A 19849-nucleotide genomic window follows, 5' to 3' on the forward strand; every position below is an offset into this window, starting at 1 on the left:
AATGAAGTTGACTGGTTTAGCCTCTCCTGATTTCCTCTAATTATTAGCACGGGACTTCCCTTTTGGACTCAGCCAATACTACTGTGTCTGATGAAGATATTAAATAGTATTGGTCCCCGTACAGATCTTTGAGGAACACTAATCATTGCTGGTTTGGACACTGAATCATTGACTGTAGCTCTTCCAGTGTGGCCATCCAGCCAATTATTTATTCAACCAATGGTCCATCCATCCATCAAACTCTTCAATTAACAGCTGAGAATGTTATAAGGGACCATATTAAAGGCCTTACAGAAGTCTAGTATAGTACTAATATGGTGTATTACTATCTGTGCTACACCAATTTTAGTATATGCTATATTGGTACTAATGTTAGTAATGGCAGTCATTTTTGCATATGGCATATTGATAAAGTATATGCTATGGTATATGAGATAGTTTGGCTTGTTTCATCTGTCACACGTGCCTCTAGTCACGGAGAGCCCACAGGGGAGTTCTCAGCTCTTGGTTTGGGATTCCACGTGTACTGCAGATGTGAGATGCTGCTACTCTTGTCTAAAAGAGGTGTTACAGGAACTGTACTTACGGAGGTGTCTTTTTCCAGCTATTTTTTTTTTTTAAAGGAAGTTTTAAAGGGAGGGTTGAACTTTTATCTCTGGAGAAGAAGATTTATCCTTTTGCGGAAAGGTTCTCTGAGTGATTTGGTGTCCTGAGCTGAAGCTTACAGCTAAGCTGCTGATGGATGAGGAAGGCAGCATTTGTCCTCACACTGCACGCAGCAGAGCAGGTATATGGTATGAAATTCTATTTAGCAGCTTAAAAATACATGGCTTGGGTTCCAGTATCAGGAAAAACCCTAGCTACAGTCTAAAGGCCCTCATTTCCCATACAGGACACTTGGCAACAAGCCGAGAAGATGAAAGAAAGCTTTAAAGTTGCTACATAATCAAACTTGATCTGCTTATTAGTTTCCCCTTTCTTTCCCTGCTCTGAATCCATGCTGGGAATCACCAGGGAGAGATGTCTTTTTAGTATCATTCTTTTATTTCCTGTTGCTTTTCTGTTGCATATACAGTACTTAAAAATGAGATCACCTTCACGTCAGGCATGTACCATGTTTATTAACAGCAAAAAAAGTATTATCTAGGCTTCACTCAAGACCGATTTACAGGATAAATAATTGTTTCAAATTACTTTTAAAAAAACCAACCAAACAACAACCCCCCCAAAGAATAAATTAATAACTTAAGTGATTAGCTGTCCACAGTGATTTGAAAACTTAATAACCATTCAAACAGTGACACCACAAAAAGACAAATACTGTACAGTTTGCCACAGATTACTCTTGTCCTTCCTTCTACAAATGGAAATCAAAAAAATTAAAAATACTCCTCTTTAAGAACAGTCATAGGCTTTGAAACACACAAAACATCCCTGCGAATCGGCTGCTGATGCAACAGCTTCACAGCCAGGGCTCCAACCCCTCCTCGCAGCAGGTTAAGAAACAAATGGAGAAAACTACCCTAATTTGACGGGGTCTGTACCCACACAACAATGCCCAAAGTCAGTGGGGACACGTTGACTTTGCCAAGGGCTGGGTTGAGTGGGATATAACTACTCTAAAGGTTTGGTCCTAACCCTACGGGATTCATTGACAGGCTCCCTGTGGAGCCCAGGGTCTTTATCTTTTCCCTCTCTGCAACGTGGTTCAACCACCACGTCCATACTGCTCTCCAAAAACCCATGGTATTGTCAGGGTAAATGTGGCTGCGGAATGCTGACAACTGTGCAAATGACATTTCCCCCACCCCCCTCACTCAGAAGAAAATCCTGCCAAGGTTTTTTTCACCTTGGTAGTTAAGGATGGGTTTTTAATGAGTTTTGCAGAGCGGGATGTGTCGGTGCCATGTATGATGCTGGGCATGACAACAGGGTAACACCACATGCTTCCAAGCAATTGCCTGCAGACTCGAAACAGCTCTTTGCATTATTAGATGTCAATTAATTATGCCTCATGACACATCTGTGAGGTGGGGAAATAAGTACTAAAAACCTTCATTTTACAAGCCGGAGAAAAAGCAGGATACAGAGTTCACATGAACCCTCTCATCCCACGTGAAAATACAGTGTGGTGTCACCCAGAGAATGACAATAAAAATGATGGTTTCTCATCTCCTGGTCTGGGGGCAAACCTCTCCCATATGGTCAACCCACTGACCTACAAATGAACCTGTTATGTGTTGGCAATGGGCTACATCAAAAATTAAGAGCCTGCTGATTTGGAGCAAGTCTGCTGAGAAGCTTTTTTAGCTAAAGGGATGGAGCCATGTGGCCCAGCTTCTGTTTCAGATATTACTGGCTGGTGTTAAAACTTGAACACCACGTGCCAGGACCAGCTGGCCGTGGGCTGGAAGGGGACAGCTGTATTGTGACACCTTGCTACATATCAACTTTTCTCAAGAGAAGACACTAAATCAGCAACCTGACCAACAGTACAACACTAGGAGCTGTGAACAAGGAGATAAAATTGTGACTACAATGATGAGACACCAAGGACAGGCTGATAGAGGGATGAACTGCTCCAGACCAAGGAGGAATCATGATCAAAAAGTGTGAGACTCATTAACAGCTGCAAGATCATTGTGTACATGTGGGAAGGTTGGGAAGAGGAGAGAAGAGAGGCACTCAGACTCATCAGAGGCCCTCCAGTGGCTTATTGGCCCTTGTGATTTGATGCTGGACTGGTGCCTCTGATTTTCTTGATGGCTCTTTGAAAGCCACGTGTGTTCTCTGGCTGGTGCTAGAGTCAGACTTTTCTCTTCTCCCCTCCTGTAGAACTAGGGCTTCTCCATAATCACAGCTTGGCTGCATCCACCTCATCTAGACAGCATCCCTCCCATGGGACACACACTGTGGGTGTCAGCTTTTACATGGAATGGAACTTTTACATGACCAGGTGGGAAAACACAAACACAATGCAAGCACAACTTGAGAAAACCATCCTTTTACTTGCCTCCTAGTCCAGAAAGGTCAGACAGGACCTGGGAACTCTTCTAACATCTTCCATAAGACCTGGACATGGCTGTACCCACCTCCCCACCCAAGGAGCCATGATCATTGGATAGCCAAAACAAGCCAACTCTTCCTGGTATGCCAGTGTGTGGAGGTGGCATGGGTTTGCTAAGAGGCCTGGATCTAGCCTAACAAATTTACAGGTTCAAGCTGTCTCCCAGTTGCTAGAACTGCCTGTCCATGTCCTGGATGACTTGTTCTGGGCCAGCCAGCCCTTTCCCAGGTGCAAAGGATGGCCCAGTGTGGATTAGGTCTTCTCACTGGGGAGTATGGCCTTAGGGGTTGATCTGTGTGCCTTGTCACTTGGCTTCATGGCCAGAGAAGTGGCCCTGTCCTTGTTTTGGACATTACAGGGATCTAAGCAACCCCTTGGGCCCCTTCCCTCACATGGAGGAGTCTCCACTCAACCCCAGCAGCACAGGGTCTCAGTGTGGAAGAAATGCTCCAAGCAGGGTCAGCTATGGGGTTAACCTAGACTGGTCTTGAAAAGCTCCAAGAATGAAGATGGCACCTCAAGGGACAACCCTGTGAAACCACGGCACTGCTGCCCATAAGAAGCTCATGGGAGCCCCTCAGCAAGATGTCTCCCAGCATTTCCTGATCCCCACACATTTCTTGTAGGGTTCTTCCTACCCAGCTCAGAGCTGGGGGAATGGACCAAGCATTCCTGAATGCCACAGACAACCCTTCTCCATGAACACACACATGCAAGCACATCCCTTTTCTACACTGAACCATAGAGCCGTAGAACAGACTCAAGCCATTTTAATTTCAATTAAAATGAATAATTTGCAATGTTCTCAGTTTCCCTAAATACCTATTACTAACAAAGGAGCCTGTCATACTTGTGAATCCAAATATAAAGTGGATGTGACAAACTCAATGCCTTCAGGACAAAGTTCTTGGCAGTCCGTGTAATTAAAGCAGCTGCTTTTCAATATGGTTTAAGACTAAATACTGCACAAACATTAATCACCAGGGGCTGCTGTAATCAGCTTGGCAATCGTCATGGGTGACTATTTCCACTGAAGCCATTGATTACTTAATGCTTTCAGGAGGGGTTGATACAGTCATGTCTATATGGCACAGAGTCTGTGGGCTTCTGCTTAGTTTGGTGGTGCTGTTTGCTTGGTGCTTTGCAGGGGAAAAGGTAGAGGAATGTATCTGTTTCAGTGAAAACACTGACTTCACTGCAAAGCAGAGAGGGACCAGCGACCAGCAGTTAAGTAGCTGCTTTTGGGCTGTTTTGGTCCTTGGTCTGCCAAATGCAATGGACCAATTACTAGGGATGCTCATGAGAGCAAATTATCAAAACAGTGTCTGAGCCTGGGAAAAGAGCTATCCCATGCCAATGGTTACCCCATGAATAAAGACATTTGTGAAATGTGGAGAAAAAAGATCAGTTTCTCCAGTACCACAAAAGGCTTTTCCAGTCTTTATTAATGCCTTGGATTAAATGTGGGGTGGGCACTGGATGCACCAAGTCCCAGTGCAGAAGCACAGGGAAACCACTCAGCAAATTGCATTCAAACCCACTGTGTTCTCTCTTGAACCACTAAAGCTAACAGCTTAGAAGAAGAAATAGGAAAAAATCAGCTTCCCAGTGGAGTGACATTCTTTTCGGTGGGGATGGGGAGCTCTCTTCCAGATGAATGCACACTTTGGTGGGCTCTGGACCAGGCCCAATGTTTAGTCTCCCCTGAGATGCATAGATAAAAGGGGAAATAGAAGTACTGCATTCTAGTCTTATTTTTGTCATCTCACCATGCAAGTGTGCAAGCCTCCAGCAGGAGGCAACGGGCCTTGCAGGCTGTAACACACTCCCTAACCTTCAGAAAGCATCTGACTTTGCTAAGTCTTCCCCTTTGGGGCTTTGGGGTTTTTTTTTTCCTTCTAGTAATTATTATTTTTAGTATAAACATCAGGGTATTTGCTTCATTGTTTCTATAAAAGTCCAACACTTCAATGTCTCAACAGGGTTGTCAGAGCTTTTCCATTAAAATCCTTCCCTTTCATGGCATGCGAGAAGAAAATACAAAACGGTGTTGAAAGCTCAAGACTTATTTTACCAGCACACAGCAGCACACAGCCCTTAAGGGACTGGTATCCTATCCCCATGTGGGTCACGTCTGGCCCCTTCCAAGCTCAGACCAAGATTAAGCAAATGTGTTAATGCTTAAGCATTAATCAACATAACTTGGTGGTGTTGGTGGAATACAGAGCCCACGGTACTGGGAGGGGTTGAGCTTGCAGAAAGAATAGCTCCAGCTCTTTAATAAATATTATTACCTAATCTTTCTAATGTCTCCTTCATTTGGCTCTTGGTTTGCGGTCAGCCTGTTTATTCGTGTCAGCGCTTGCTGTCTGGCAATCAGGCTGCTCCATGGCAATCATTAGTTCTTCCTGTTTTCATGAGATCATGAATTATTATCTCTGCATTAAACTGTCTCATCCTTCTCTTCTCTCTGCGCTCAGCAGCTGCCTGGTGAGCGATCCCAAAGCCTGGTTGTGTTAAGGATGCTGGCAAGGGACAACAGCAGATTCTCCCCATAATTAGAGCCTAGGGTCATTAATGTCAGCAAGCCCCAGTTTTGTGGTGAAGAAACACTGCTGAAGATGAGGGAAAAACAGTTCAGCCTTTTGCACTCTCCACAAACCAACCACAATGCTATATTAAAGCTCATACTGAAACGCCCTGCCCTGACTCTCCTGACCAGCCTCTTCCCAGCTTATGACCTCACCATCAACCAACATTTCAATTGCTCTTCTTCTTTCTTCCAAGAAACATTCCACCACACCTCCTCACCCAGAACCAACCTCTGCAGTATAGCACCTGCCTTCTCCCAGTCCTCACAGCAGCCTTCCACTCCCTTCTGGTCACTCATCCTTATGCCAATCCACATACACAGGGTCTCCAGAGCCTCCCTGCCCCATCATACTCAACCACAGAGCTTCTCACAATGGCCATGATGCAGGACTCTCACTCTATGAGCTTCTTTTGGTGCCACAAAAGGCAAACTTTGTTTTTTAGGGTCAGATTCACAGGAACTGGTTTCAGACAGACAGTGGGTCAGTGCTTAAATTCTACCTTCCAAAGCCAATCCCTCCAGCCCCTTCCAAAACCAATCTCTCCAGCCCATTCACTTTCAGAATTAATGGAGAATATAAACAGAAGACACCCCAACAAACTCATGAGAGCATGTGCTGGCATGTATGTGTGTGTATGATGGGCCAACTCCTGGGCTCCTAAGTCAGCTCAATGGGATGGTGTGGATGGTGTGTTAAGCTCCTGAAGGTTAACAACCCCAACCAAAACCTTGGCGGCTGTTCAGCCAGGAGCAGAACAGCCCTCAGAGGTTTTGAACATATTTACAAGAGACAGGACAACAGAATTGATTTCAAAAGGAATGGTCCTTGCTCAGTTTTGGGACTGGGAGGAGGCAGAGAAGAGGACAACCATGAGGAGTGGAGAATCAGAGCTGGGCAATGATATCCTATGGGAGATGCTGCAAACGTGCGTGGCATGTTTAGGGTACAATATGGAAGAAGATGGGGAGAGACGATGCAGTGTTAGCACATACAAGGTGGCTTTAATAGCTGTAAGGAAAAGATGTATAAGGGTGAAACCTGGTATTGCTAAGTCAAAGTTCCTGGATAGTGCATCCAGCAGCTAAAGCACAAACCTAGCCACCAAACATAGCTGGTCTTTATCACTGGCAAACAGTATCCGCCAAGTCTTCCCCTGAAATTAAGTTTTGTTTTAAGAGAAAAAAAACCAAATGACACCCCCTCCTCTCCACAGACAAGTCTTAGAAATCCAGCCCAAGTGGGTCTGGCAGCCCAGCGGGGCCGCAGCTGGGGAAAACCAACAGGGCATTCGCCTGTTTCGCTGTCTGCCACAGGCACTACTGCTTTATGCTCTTGGCAGGCTCCGAGGACTGCCGCACATCAGTCCACTCCTGCATGGTGCTCTGCAGCGCCTGCGTCTTCTCCTTGTCCACTTGCACGTAATCAACCTTCTCATCTGAGGCGACCGATGAGGTGGAGGGCTGTGGGGAGAAGAAACAAGGCACCATCTGGTCACTCATCAGCTCCCTGCTCTTCCCTCCCACTCCTTTCTGCAGCAGCACAGCAGGTGCCACAAGCCCACCAGCACCATTCCTGCTTTCTTGAAGACCACACAACTCATCACCCTCCCTCTGACCTCCCAAAGACACTTGGATGAAGGATTTCAATCTGCTCTGCCTCTTGCTGGCATGAGACTTCAGTGCAGTGGGAGGGCAGAAACATCATGTGGGTCTCTGCCTTCTCACAAACTTTGAAACATGGATGTCTGGTTGTAATTGTGTCTCTAACTGCTGATTTTTTGAGTTCAGCCTTGCATCTTGCTCATTTTCTTGTAAAGAACTCCAGAACTCTAAGAGATACACATAAAAATACCACCTCTATACCTTTCAGCTGTGCTGACTCTATCCACCTATGGCACTAGCTCATTTTCATCCCTAAAACAATAAATATGTTTGCAGGGTCTCCCAAGAGACGTGTTGAGAACAAGGAGATACTTTTTCCCATAGCTTCTGGCATCCAGGAGTTTTTTCTGACTTTACAAGCATTTCAGAGGACCTCCATCTGCTTATAACTGGAGCCGGATAATGGTTTTTAGTGGTCTAAAATCACTTTTCCAGAACGGGATATAATTTAAATGGGTGATACTTGCAGAAATATCGCTGGGCAGAAAGAAACCACCAAGGGACAACTGTCAAGTAATAAAAGGACCTAACCAGTGGGATGCTTTGCCTAGGAAACAAGGTGGTGTTTGAGAAAGTGAGGCTAACTCACAAATGGCTGCCATGAAGGTTTATACAACCCTTGTCCTTCACCTTTCAGGTGCAAAATCCAAGTCTGGTCTAGGAGGATCTGTTAATTTGAAGGAGGAAAAACCCAGTTCTGATACTTCTTGGGGTACCTCCTGACAGCTTTTCAATATATAGTCTCCAGCTGAATTTGTGGTCTCATCAGCATCCCTGAACCCTGCACATCCATGCTTCTGCTTTGCACTGCCAGCAAAGCTGCAGACATGCAAGAGAGACTGAGTTTGACCTGGAGTAAATATAGCAGTGGGTCATAGAATGGTTTGGGTTGAAAGTGGCCTTAAAGACCATCTCATTTCAACCATGCCATGGGCAGAAACACATTCCACTAGACCAGGTTCCTCTATGACCCATCCAGCCTGGCCTTGAAGACTTCCAGGGATGTGGCAATCAAAACTTCTTTGGGCAGTCTGTTCAAGTGCCTCACTACCCTCATAGTAAAGAATTTCTTTCTAATATCTAATCTAAACTTGCCCTCTGACAGTTTGAAGCCATTACCCCTGGTAGTGTCGCTCCATGCCCTTGTCAAAAGTCCCTCTCCAGATCTCTTGTAGCCCCTTTAGGCACTGGAAGATGGTTTAAGGTCTTGTTGGAGCCTTTTCATCTCCAGGTTGAACAATCCCACTTGTCTCAGTCTGCCTCCATAGCAGAAGTGCTCCAGTCCTCTGAACATCACAGATTCCTGAAACCACAGTCCGCGGCTTTGGACCATGCTGTTGCCAATGTGCACAGAACCCCCGAAAAATGCATCACTTTTAATCAGAAGTTTATAAAATCCCCCATACCTTCCTGTGTGGCCCTGGTGAGCTTGGCTGGAAGTCCAGGGCCAGGTAATCCACACTCCCCGAACTCTTTTTAGGTGCTGGGCTGTTGGTACCACTAGGAACAGGAGAAGCAGAAATGGGGTTTTGCTAATGCAGGGAAGAGACAGGAGAGATAATGAGGATTAAAGTGGGAAGGAAGAAAGAAAAAAGGAAATTAACACAAATCCAGAAAAACATGTTGGAGGCACCTTTAAAAGAGCCGGGGTATTTGCTCACCTGCCTCTGGGACAAGGATGTGCAACAACTGCTGGGATACTATAAATGTTGTATATTGTACTAACAAATATTTCAAGTTCATGCTCTTGATTTCAAGTATAAGAGCAGCTCTGCTGCCTTTGTGCTGATTTTATTCACATGCCTGACAGCAGACGTGGGCTTCAGCATGTCCCTAGAACCACACCTCAGCAAGGCCAGGCCAGCTCTGGGATCTTTGCTAATCACAACCATGCTGCACAGAGCACAGATTTCCTCTACTCCATTAGTTACATATCCTCAAAAGTATGCTTCAAGTCAGTAGCTTCACCAAAACAGACAAAATCCCCTCCCTGTAAGCAGTGCCACTCCCTGCTTCTGCTTTGATAGCCCCTGCTTCCACAGAAACATGATGTCAGCAGCTATTAGGGAAAAAAAAAATTGAAAAAAATCAACTTTAATTACGAAAATACACCCTGACAGTCCATATAAATTTTTTATCCCCTCTTAATTCCTGGCAAAGTGGGTGATACATGTTTCTGCTCTCATACACATTTAAAACTCCAATGAGCCGTGTTGTTTTCAAAAGGAAACGCCCTGTTTTGTGCATTGAGGGATGCACATAAGGATGTATTCCACACAGTGCTATCTGAGCACTTCCATGTCATCAGCTAGGAATGCATCTGCAGAGCTGGGGAGATTGTATGTCCTGCCAGAACCATCTATCTCAGCTGTGGGGCCCTTACCATTGCCACGTAGTTCTCCTCGCTCTCTCCCGAGTCAGTGCTGGTGATACTCTGGGAGGAGACAGGGCGACAGTACTGCAGAGAGCCGGCGTTGAACGTGTGCCTGCAAGAACAAAGGTTGAGGTGCTACTGGTGGCTGCAGCTCCTGCTTGTCCTTTGCCAAGGAGGAATGGGAGAGGGCAGCTCCTGATGCCTGCAACCATCACTGTGATCCAGTCTGGGAATGAGGAAGAGCTGGTGGCTTTGAGGTTCTCCAGCCTGTCCTTTCCATGAACACCTTCCTTGCTATATATCCATAACTCTCCTGCTCTCATCTATACAAATCAGATTCTACTAACTCCTTCATGTCACAGGAAACATTTTATTGTGGAGGATGGAGGGGCAGCCTTGGTGAAGCTCTCACCTCCAGCCTCATCACAGCAACAGGATTCGTTTACTGTACAGGCCCCATCCAAATTTTTTTGCCAGAAAACAAATCCTCTGAGGAATTGTCTTGCTTTCAGTTGTTCAAATCTAATTATACCAAACAAAATAATGAAATCAGCTTCTGGCATTAAAGCACGTGTCTCAAAAAGCTATTTGTTGCCTTTCAGTAAAGCAGGGTCATATGATTAGCTGATAGGGGAAAAATCCATTAGCTTCTCCAGGGTCAGACCTCTTGTCAATCAAACCCTGCTTGCTGTTTCCCAGCGCAGTGATTTTAGCACACAGCGTTCATGCCCTGCAGTCAGTCTCCACACAATCCAATTTATTAGAGGACTCATAGCAGCCAAGCTTTGCTTCTGCTTTTACTGGTCAACATCAGACCATGAATTAGTAGCAGAGCTGGAATTGTGCGAATCCTGTTATTTTTGGCTGGCAGACATAGCTCTGAAGTGCTTTGGTTTAATTTTGCAGACTTCCTTCAGGCCAAGCTTTGCTTTCAAGGCAATCAAAACATGGCTTGGTCAGACCCTGAGAGTCACCCTGTGCTTTGAGATGACAGTGGGGTTTTGAGGGGAATAGCTTGGATGTGAAATCATGCCCCTCACCCAGCATGGCTGAGTTGGTCTGGCTCAGCTGCATCATGAATTGTGGTGGACCACAGGTCCCAGGTCAGAGCCACAGCTCTCCAGTAGTTGTCAGATCCCAGAAATAGGAAGTGTCTTCAAGGGATCTTAATTAGCCACATGCTGGGATTTCATGTGAAATCCCAACCTAAATGAATTTATCTTCCTGCCACCACCTGTGACGTGGGGAATGTTTAATCCACGGCAGAGGCGACAGCACAGATACCTGTGGACACTGGTAAGAATGGGACCAGAGAGCTGCTTTTGGAGCAAAGGAAGAATTAATCCCCCAGCCATTACTCACGTTGGCCTGGACCAGGATTTTGTGACTGGTGATTTGAAGGGAAGCTCATCAATGACAGTGTTGTTCCTCAAGTCCAGCGGTGATGGCTTTGCTGGGGAGGAGAAAAGCCTTTATTCAGAGGCAGCATGTTCCTACAATTCAGCATCCATGACTGGCATGAGAGTGTCCCCAACAGATGGTTAATTACTTCCCATTCTACTAATCAGCCCCCAGCCCTCCCTGCTGATGACAAATACTCCGAACCAAAACCCCTGTGCTCATTTAATGCCAGAACTGCAAGAAAACAGTGAATTTATTCCTCTGCTTCACAGCCCCAAAGTGGATGGGTAACCCCAAAAGGGGGATGTACCTTCCAGAGAATAGAGATCTGCTAAAAATGCCCAAACCCCAAAACCACTCATTAGATATCTTTGGTAACTAATGCATTAGATTAGTTGACTAGAAGACCAGGCTCTTCCAGGCCTGAACTACTTCTGTGTGGAGTGTTTACCCATAGGGAATGGGAAAGGACATCTGCAGGGCAGTGTAAAAGCTCTTCTCATCATGGATGGTTCATTAGGTGGAAGAGTCCTATGCTCCAACCCCAGCCCTTGAATGGAGCGTTCATGGGGTTAGGTGTTGACACCCTAGAGACGGGAGCCCTCCTCCTCAGGATCTCCTTGGCCACCTGTCAGACAATGGATTAGGGAGAGACTTGGAGAATGTCAGCAGAGCCCTGAAAGAACCGCCTGGAACCAGCCAGTAAGAAAATGTAGGAAAAACTTGTGTCATCTGAATACAACATTGAGATTTTGGGGTGGAGTACAGGGAGGGGTGCAGGTCAAGGGGGTGAAATCCTGCCTGTGACATCCATCTCCTGTAAAGGCCTGGAAGGGTTTGAGACAGACTGTTCAAGCACCATGAAAGCTACATTTGCACTACAGAGCTTCTGGAAGAGGATGGGGGACATCTGAAGGTCTGACTGTACTGACAGTACCAAAGTGAATCCCACCTAGGACTGGACACAGCTTCCCAGATGCAGTCTGAAGTATTAAGAGAACAGAAGGATTCCTGGAAAGATTTGTGCACAACCAACCATTCTTACCTTTCCGGTTGGGTTTGAGGTTGCGGTTGACTGGTGGGGGCTGGATTTCACTCAGCCGTCGGTGGCACTGAGCCACAGCTCCTCCTTTATGCACAGGAAGGGTGGCTGAGGACAACCCCACCAGGTCAAAGTGATGCGGCCCAGGGCTCATGGGGATGTAGAGACTTTGGGCATTGTCATTGGCTTTCTCGGCGTGGATTAGGGGCGAGGAACCAGGGTTCATGGGGACGTAGTTGTCCTCGGAGTCGGTGCTGTGGGAGCGGGCCACCGCTGCCTTGGCCTGCTGGGGGAGGATGTGCTGTGAGCATCAGGCACTGCTCAACCTCACCCACTACAAACCCTTCCTTTCATCATAATCAAACAACATCTGAGGGGACACTCACTCTAAAATTTAAGCACAAAAGGAAGGAATGATCTGTCCCTTCCCTGGACATCAGTTTGCACTGAGAGGGTCTACTTCCTTTGTTCTCAAGACATTGCAACATCCTGAGTTTTCAGAAAGGTCTTTATCACCCAGACCTGACCCTCTTCTCATGATCAGAGTGAGCTGGAGAAGCATGCTTAACCTGGAAAGGCTTTCTTCCCTAGGCTCTGTCTATGACTAAAATGCAGTATGAAAGGTTGCTTTAATGTCATTTCCAGCTCAGGAAATCTTAGAAAGTGCACAAAATAGGCTGCTCCGGCAGCATGTCAAAATTTAGCTCAGCGGTATCCCAGACTTTCAGGAAGAAGGCAAACTCTTGGGTAGTTTTTTTTGGGCCAAAGCTGCAGGCAGATACACTGTGTGGAAGCAAAGCTCTGCACATGATGCTAGGTTAGGTGGTTGCCACTCCATCTGTTCTCTGCGAGCCACCACAGTTTTAACAGAAACCATTAATAGACCCCTTCTTGACTTAGCTCAGCAGGACTGGGCTGTGAAGGCCAACTTGGAACCAACCTGTCTCTGAATCTGTAAGGTGCAAGTGGTGCCTGTAGTGTGGTGGCCCACACCAAGGCCAACTCACCAGGTAGGAGTTGTAGCCATCGTTCATGGACTCGACCGACTGCACAGCGCTGCCGCCCCCGTGCTGGGGGTACTCGTACGTCTCACAAGAAGAAGCTGCAACACAACCACAAATGCACGTGTCCCACCACAACTGCTAACAAAAAGGGGTCCCTGCAAACAAAATCCAGGCAGTGGTAGGGCAGTATCTGTTCTTGTTGATTGAAATGCTGATGAGAAGACGTGGTCTTTAGCTTGTTACAGGCTCTCTGCTATGCTCCTTCCCAATTAGCATCCCTTTGATGCATCAGCACAACTGCAAGTGCTATGCAGACCCAATCCTGTTCTGCTGAAGTGCTGAAAAGTCTCAGGGGGAAAGGTGGCAGATAAGGCAGAACATGGTGAAAAAAATGGTATAAGGGTAGGCTCTGGTTACAGCTTGCTCAGTAAATGTAAAGGCTGGCAGTCTCCAGCAAGGGGAGGATGGTGCTAAGCTCTTAGACCAGTCTGTTTACTGCTGAGCATGAATCTGATCTCAGCCTAAGTGTGGGCATTTAGGTAGGAGGAGATGGGAGAAGCATTTCAGAGAGCTGTGTGTATAATTTACAGTGCATTTTCTCTCCAGCCACCTTTTCTAAGTTACTTTCCAACAATCTCATCCTAGGCATGAGGTTTGGAAAGAGCATGTAAACCTATAGCCCACCCATGGCCAATGGCAATCGTGGCTCTGCTGCACTTGGGGATGCTGGGTTTTGGAGATATGCAAAACCAAGGTTTTGCTCACCCACTTTGGCGAGAAAAACCAAGGCAGCTCCAAGCTGACGTATATTCTGATAAACTTGGTTACAAATTGAAGTAAAGGTAAGCTAAAAATGTCTGAAATCACAAAAATCTGGTGAAGGACTGCATAAGCAAGCACATTTGGGGTTTTGATTTAAGGTACAACACAGCCAAGAGCCAGCTGAGCTTGCTCTGGTGGGCAAAACTCTGCATATGCCCTTCCAGGCCTGCAGAATACAAAAGCCAGAGCCAGACCTGGCTGGGCAGTCTCTCTGTGTTCAACCCCTTGGTTGATGCTATGTGAAACCCAACCCTACCGCAACCCAGTGGGACTGATCTGCCCAAGGCTGCTGGAGAGCACAAAGCCACCCCCAGGTCCCCACCTCCCAGTTCACCTCGGTGCAGTCTGCTGTTCTCCACTGCTGGCAGCGTGTTTCTCCGGGGAATGGTGGCTGGCATGGGCGTAAGACCTAAATTTTCACCAGGCTGGGGCCGCTGGGGCGGACTGCCCCACCGTGGCTCTGTCTGCCCAGGTTTTGGGGGCCGTGGGGGTGGTGCAGCGGGCGAGTCGCTGGCGGCCACAGCCAGAGCGTTGTGGTTCTTGTCCAGTGTAAATGTCCTGGGGATCTGGTAGATGGAGAGTGGGGTGGCAGGGATGTCATAGGAGTCTGTGGAGAGCTCCCCAAACTCCTTGCATAGGGTGTTGTTGGGAGTCTTGTAGGTGTAGACCTCCTCATTATCGGTTTCAGAGCTGGTGAGGCTCGACTTGGGGTGGGTGTAGGAGCCAAAGGAGCGCGGGAGGTCGTAGGCACTGTCCCTGAACTCCGAGTTGTGCCGGCTGGGTTTTGGCAGGCTGTAAAAGCCATGGAGCTGCCCACCAACGCCGTTCATGCAGTGCCCGTTGCCCTGCGAGAGCTTCTGGACTGCCGTGTCGCTCCGCATGAAGAAGGCAGACCTTGTGGCTTGGGAGAAGCTGGCACTCCTACAGGGGGAGAGGAGAAAGGAGCTGGAATGGAGAGAGAGCTGGTTCTAGGTGCAGAGAGCTCTGCTCCCTCTGTTTGTCACCTTACTGACCTGCACTGCCCAGCCCCAGAGCAACGAGAACACCACAGACCCCTCCAAACATGCCCACAAGCCACTTGATCCTGAAACACCACCAAAATGCCTCTGTTGTAGGTGAGAGACACATGCACCCAGCTCCATGATATTGCCATAAGCAAGAATGAGCCTTTTGTCCAGGCATAAATTGCTCCAAAAGGGCACTTTTCACACTAGTTGATGACGTCCCAGGGCACAGCTGCAAAGTGCCAATCTGCCAGCGCTGCCATCGTGCCTCGACCGCCCATCCACAGCTCAGGAGGGAGACTTCATCTCACCTCTGCCTTGCAAATGCGTTTGAGAAGGCCTGAAAAAATTCCTGATGGGGATTATTTCAAAGTCTCCAGCTATGTCATAGTCCTGCCCTCCCACAGGGCAAGCATTGGGGAGGTAATAGAAGCCCCCAGCTAGGATCTGCTGTTTGCAGTCCTGATGTGCACGGGGGGAGGAATGAACCTCAGGGCTAATTTCAGATTTGTAAAAGCCCTTGAGCTGTCCAGGTTGAGCAGGGCAGTGTGGTCACTAGATTCATGCCTTGGTAATAATTCCTCAATTTACATGAAGTCATGCCTGGGGACACTTGTCAGAACAGGGGCCAAGCACAGAGATCTGGGGCCTCTAACAACTGCTGGTTAGCCACTGCTCCTCTGCTGATTCCCTTCAAGGTACTTCATCTCCTGTTTTATCCCTGCTTTAGACCACACATGGGTCAGGCTTTTGGGGACCACACTGTCCCAGTCAGAAAGGGCTCAGCCAACCCCATATAAACAGTCCCCCCGGAAGAATGTTCTGCCCTGTATCAATCATTGTGGTGAGAAAAGGTGAAATGCTTATGGGGAGAGTTTCCAGTTGTGGCCAATCACTGGGAAAGTGCCAGTCCTATGGGAAAAGCTGAGATATGCTGGTTTACACTGCTCTGGTGTGGTTGATGCTCTGCAGGGACAACAGGGCTCTGTTTCATGGAGCCAGCACGAGATGGCGCTCAGAAATAGGGCTGATTTAGGGGGAAAAGCAAGTGATGCTGTGGTAAAACAAATTAATCCCTGCCACCTTTGGACCTCAGCCCACCCAGAAGTGGTTTGGGTTCTGTCAGGGTATTTTTGGTTGATGACTTGAAACATCTCATGGGTTAATTATTCTGCATTGCCTGCCAATTAACTACTATTACCCTGATTTTATGGATGAATAAAATAAGAGCTCCAGAGCAGAAAGGGGAGGGATTCCCAGCAATCCTGCAGCCTGACCCTATGCACTGGGCATTGATCAGAGGATTATTTCTGGCACAGTTGCAGAAGCTACCACTGGCTAGTTTGTTTCTGCTCATCAAAGCATTGGTGCTTGCTCCCTTCTCCTCCAGGTCTCAGCCCTGTTCAGGTCCTCAGAGGGTGGCTCTTAGGAATCCTCATAGCTGGAGTGTGAGAGAACATTTTTTCTAAACACTGCTCCATTAACACTATCTGAAGTTAATTTTTCTGAGCCTTTTTTTCTGTTGCTGCTTTCTGAGTAGGGAAAGTCAGCTGCAGCAGGAAAGCCCAGTGGAGGCTGCAGCCTGAGCTCTGCTCTCACTCCACGCCAGCTGGGCTCCGACTGTCCCTCCCTCCCTCCTCGCCTGCTGCCGTGAGCCAAAACTCTTCACGTCAAAAAAACTCCTCGCTATTTAAGGCAACCGGCTGGGTCTGGAGGCGGGGAGTTGTCGCTGGCTCAGAAATCCCACACTGTGCACCACCAGCTGCCACGAAAGCCACTGAGCTCTGGAAGGGGTGAATAGTAGGGTGGTGCAAACCCTGCCCATCCCTTTGTTTGTCCTAATTCCAAGGGCAGGAATTAGGGCCCTGCCTGCAGGATCACAAAGTGGTTAAGGTTGGAAAGGACCTGTAGAAGTCATCTGGTCTAAACCCCTGCGCAAGCAGGGCAGCCTAGGGCTGTGGCTGGACTATGCCCAGACAGCTTCTGAATATCTTATAGGATGGAGACTCCTATACTTCTCTGGGCTATGTGTGCTAGTGTTTAGTCACACACACAGTGAAAAAACGTTTCCTGGTGTTCAGATGGGCTCTCCTGCATTTAAGTTTGTGCCCATGGCCTCAGGTTCCTGGCACTGGGCATCACTGACAAGAGCCTGGCTCCATTCCTTTTGCACTGTCCCTGCAGGGGAGATACCCCTGAGCCTCTTCATGTGCCAGCTGAACAGCTCCAGCTCTCTCAGCCTTTCCATTTAAGAAAGATGCCCCAGGCCCTTCAGCAATTTCATGCCCCTTTGAACTGGACCCAGTACTGACCCCTGGGGTACTGCTGGAGACTGGCCTCCAACCAGACTTGATGCCACTGACCATCATTGTCTGGGTCTGACCTTTCAGACAGTTTTTAACACCACCTGAAAAGTCAGGAAAGCTGGGAATTTGTGAGGTCACCACTCTGACCTCCTCCCAACCATGATAAATAAGACATCACTCAAGACTTTCCAGATGGGTTTTGCAGGCCTCCAAGGACGGAGGTGGGTTGAGCCACTCACACCCAGCCCTCCCCTTAGCTGTCCCGAGTGGGTGGACCACAATACCTTGCATTTTCTGACTTTCTGCTCATACACTGGTGCAGGAAAAGGTAGTCCTGGGGGGCACTGGCAGACAGGGTGCTCTGGAGGTGGCTGGCAGGTGAGTCGAAGGTGAACAGGGTGGGCTGGCTGGAGTGGGACGGCGCTGAGGACTTGCGCTCTCGCAGCAGGTGGTGGCTGGCACTGCTGAGCTCGGCTGGGGAGGAGCGCGGGGCGTGGTTCATGGTGGCAATGCTCCTCAGGGTGTCTGTGCAGGGAAAAAACACACCTGTGAGTGTCAGACATAGCTATCCCACATCTCCTGTTCCCAGGGTTTTCCTTACATAAATGCTCTGGCATTTACAGAGGTCGCTGTGGTTTGCTGATGGCTCCGAGTGATCCTCTCAGCTGCTCTACTCAGAGCACAGCAACTACAGGTACCATGTATGGAAATAAATATTTATCATATTGTATCATAAATCATATTTCCTAATTTTAAAATACTTTGTCACGTGCTTAGTGGCTTCCTGGGATGTCAGCCTATTTCTTGGGGAGCTCAGTGGGTTGTTAAAACCTGATTTAAAAGAGAGGAGCTTTCACATTGCAGTGAGATGTGATTTAAGTCACCTCCATCCCTCTGTGTAAGGGCATCACTGCTATCCCTTTACACTTGGGTTAACTGAGGAATAGGTGGAAATCTAGACAGACATAATGACAGCAAAGACGAAAAATATTCTCACGTTTCCAAATTCTGTATTGATTTTGTGACCTCAAGAGAGTTACTGCTATTTTCTGTGAATATAAAGGGATGCAGACCCAAGATGTGATTCTTAGTGCCCACTCCCCCTGCTCAAGGAGAAAAAGACTTTAAAATATTAAATTAATTTCAATGGAGAATATCCCAGTGGTCAGGAATAATCACCCATCCACTCCAGCCCTCTCATAAGTGTGCTTCATTAATTCAAACCACAGATGAATTTTTACAGCCAAGCTGTAAATGCACATAAAAAAAAACCAAACCCAAAACCAAAACCAAAAAAGCCAAAACAAAACTAAAACACCCAGAAAACCCACTAGCTGCAGAATATTTTGGAAATTCTGATCCAACTCTGTTTGCAAAACACCACACAGAAGACCATCCATGTGCTCCTGACATGTGAAAACCACTCACTGTGCTTCACAGAAGTCACAATTCATATAAAAAGTGTGATTTACATTTATTTGGTGCTGATACAAAACGCAGAAAAAGCCCAGACCCCAACAAAAAAGGGAAATCCACACATTTTCTAGCCACCACTAATTTTGGGATTGATCTCAGGTTTCCCTGACATGATGTTCACCAGCTCTTCAAATTTGACTTCAGGCACCCATGCTCCAACACAAGGATGAGGGACTTTTTATAGATTACCACCCCCTTTTTTTCTATTCCTTCCCTCACATTCCAGACAATACCAGAAATTTTGCACCTGACTCCTTTACGCTACAGAGAAATGATTTCTCTACAAAGCGGCTATAGTGGCTTGGACAAGGAGAAGCTCCACACAATGTGATTTTTCACCAACTTCTGAATCATGTCAAGATACAAAATCAATCTGTCTGCTGCTCATTCACAGCTGCTACATTTTTTCCCCAGTGTTACTGCAAACTTCACCCGTTGCACAAAAAGTACATTAATAAGAGCCAAAGAGCCTGGCTCGACTGTGTTGTTTGGTTTGTGCTAAACACAGAAAGGATCGATATTTAACACTGACATTAATGGTGGGGGATCACAGCTTAAAACTCTGTTTCTTGTCTTTTTTGCATGGGCATTAAAGATCCCCTGGGGCTCTTCATGGGAGTAAATGGCCATCTCAGTGTCCTCGGACAAAACAGTGTCTTGACCCTCATTCTTATTAAATATTTATCCCATAGCAGTGCAGAATGATCCCCATTGGAAAATGACTCTTTAGAGCTATGAAAAATCCAAACCAAGTGCTTTGAGATAACCAGGATGAGAGATCCCAAACCCATACTGCTATCAAAACAGGGTGCTGCAAAGTACCTCTCAGGAGCCCCATCTTGCTACCTCCCAAATCACCACCAAGAATTGGCCATGGCACTGTGCTTTGGCCAAGACTCTTCGGGCATGGTGAGGATGACAGGCTGGTGTTGTGCTCTCATCCCAGCATGAAGGTCACCTCTGGGGACAACTATGACCTGCACTGTGTTTGGGTCCCTCCAATAGCTCTGAGCTGTTCTCTCACACTATCCCTGCAGGCTCTGCACTTGCCATTGCACCAAAATATCATGGAAAGGCAAAATACACCCAGGAGTTAGA

The 19849-nt window shown here is 47.2% G+C and overlaps 1 protein-coding gene across 3 annotated transcripts in view; it reads right to left on the reverse strand.

The window, feature by feature from the left end:
• Positions 1 to 1101: 1101 nt before the first annotated feature.
• GAB2 (GRB2 associated binding protein 2) overlaps positions 1102 to 19849 on the reverse strand; it is a 92527-nt gene continuing 73779 nt past the window's right edge. Inside the window, exons 3-10 of one of the 3 annotated variants that reach the window (XM_030268687.4) lie at positions 17560 to 17800; positions 14300 to 14886; positions 13147 to 13241; positions 12143 to 12422; positions 11059 to 11149; positions 9706 to 9808; positions 8729 to 8854; positions 1102 to 7121 (exon numbers count right to left, since the gene is read on the reverse strand). In XM_030268687.4, the coding sequence (XP_030124547.3) occupies positions 6978 to 7121; positions 8729 to 8854; positions 9706 to 9808; positions 11059 to 11149; positions 12143 to 12422; positions 13147 to 13241; positions 14300 to 14886; positions 17560 to 17800 (1667 nt within the window). In that variant the 3' untranslated portion in view covers positions 1102 to 6977. Of the gene's footprint in view, positions 7122 to 8728; positions 8855 to 9705; positions 9809 to 11058; positions 11150 to 12142; positions 12426 to 13146; positions 13242 to 14299; positions 14887 to 17559; positions 17801 to 19849 lie in introns of all 3 variants that reach the window. The other 2 variants (XM_002189363.7, XR_003959460.4) reach the window with 2 other exon arrangements.

Source organism: Taeniopygia guttata, chromosome 1, assembly GCF_048771995.1.
Source record: "Taeniopygia guttata chromosome 1, bTaeGut7.mat, whole genome shotgun sequence".
In the NCBI taxonomy this organism is placed as follows: Eukaryota; Metazoa; Chordata; class Aves; order Passeriformes; family Estrildidae; genus Taeniopygia; species Taeniopygia guttata.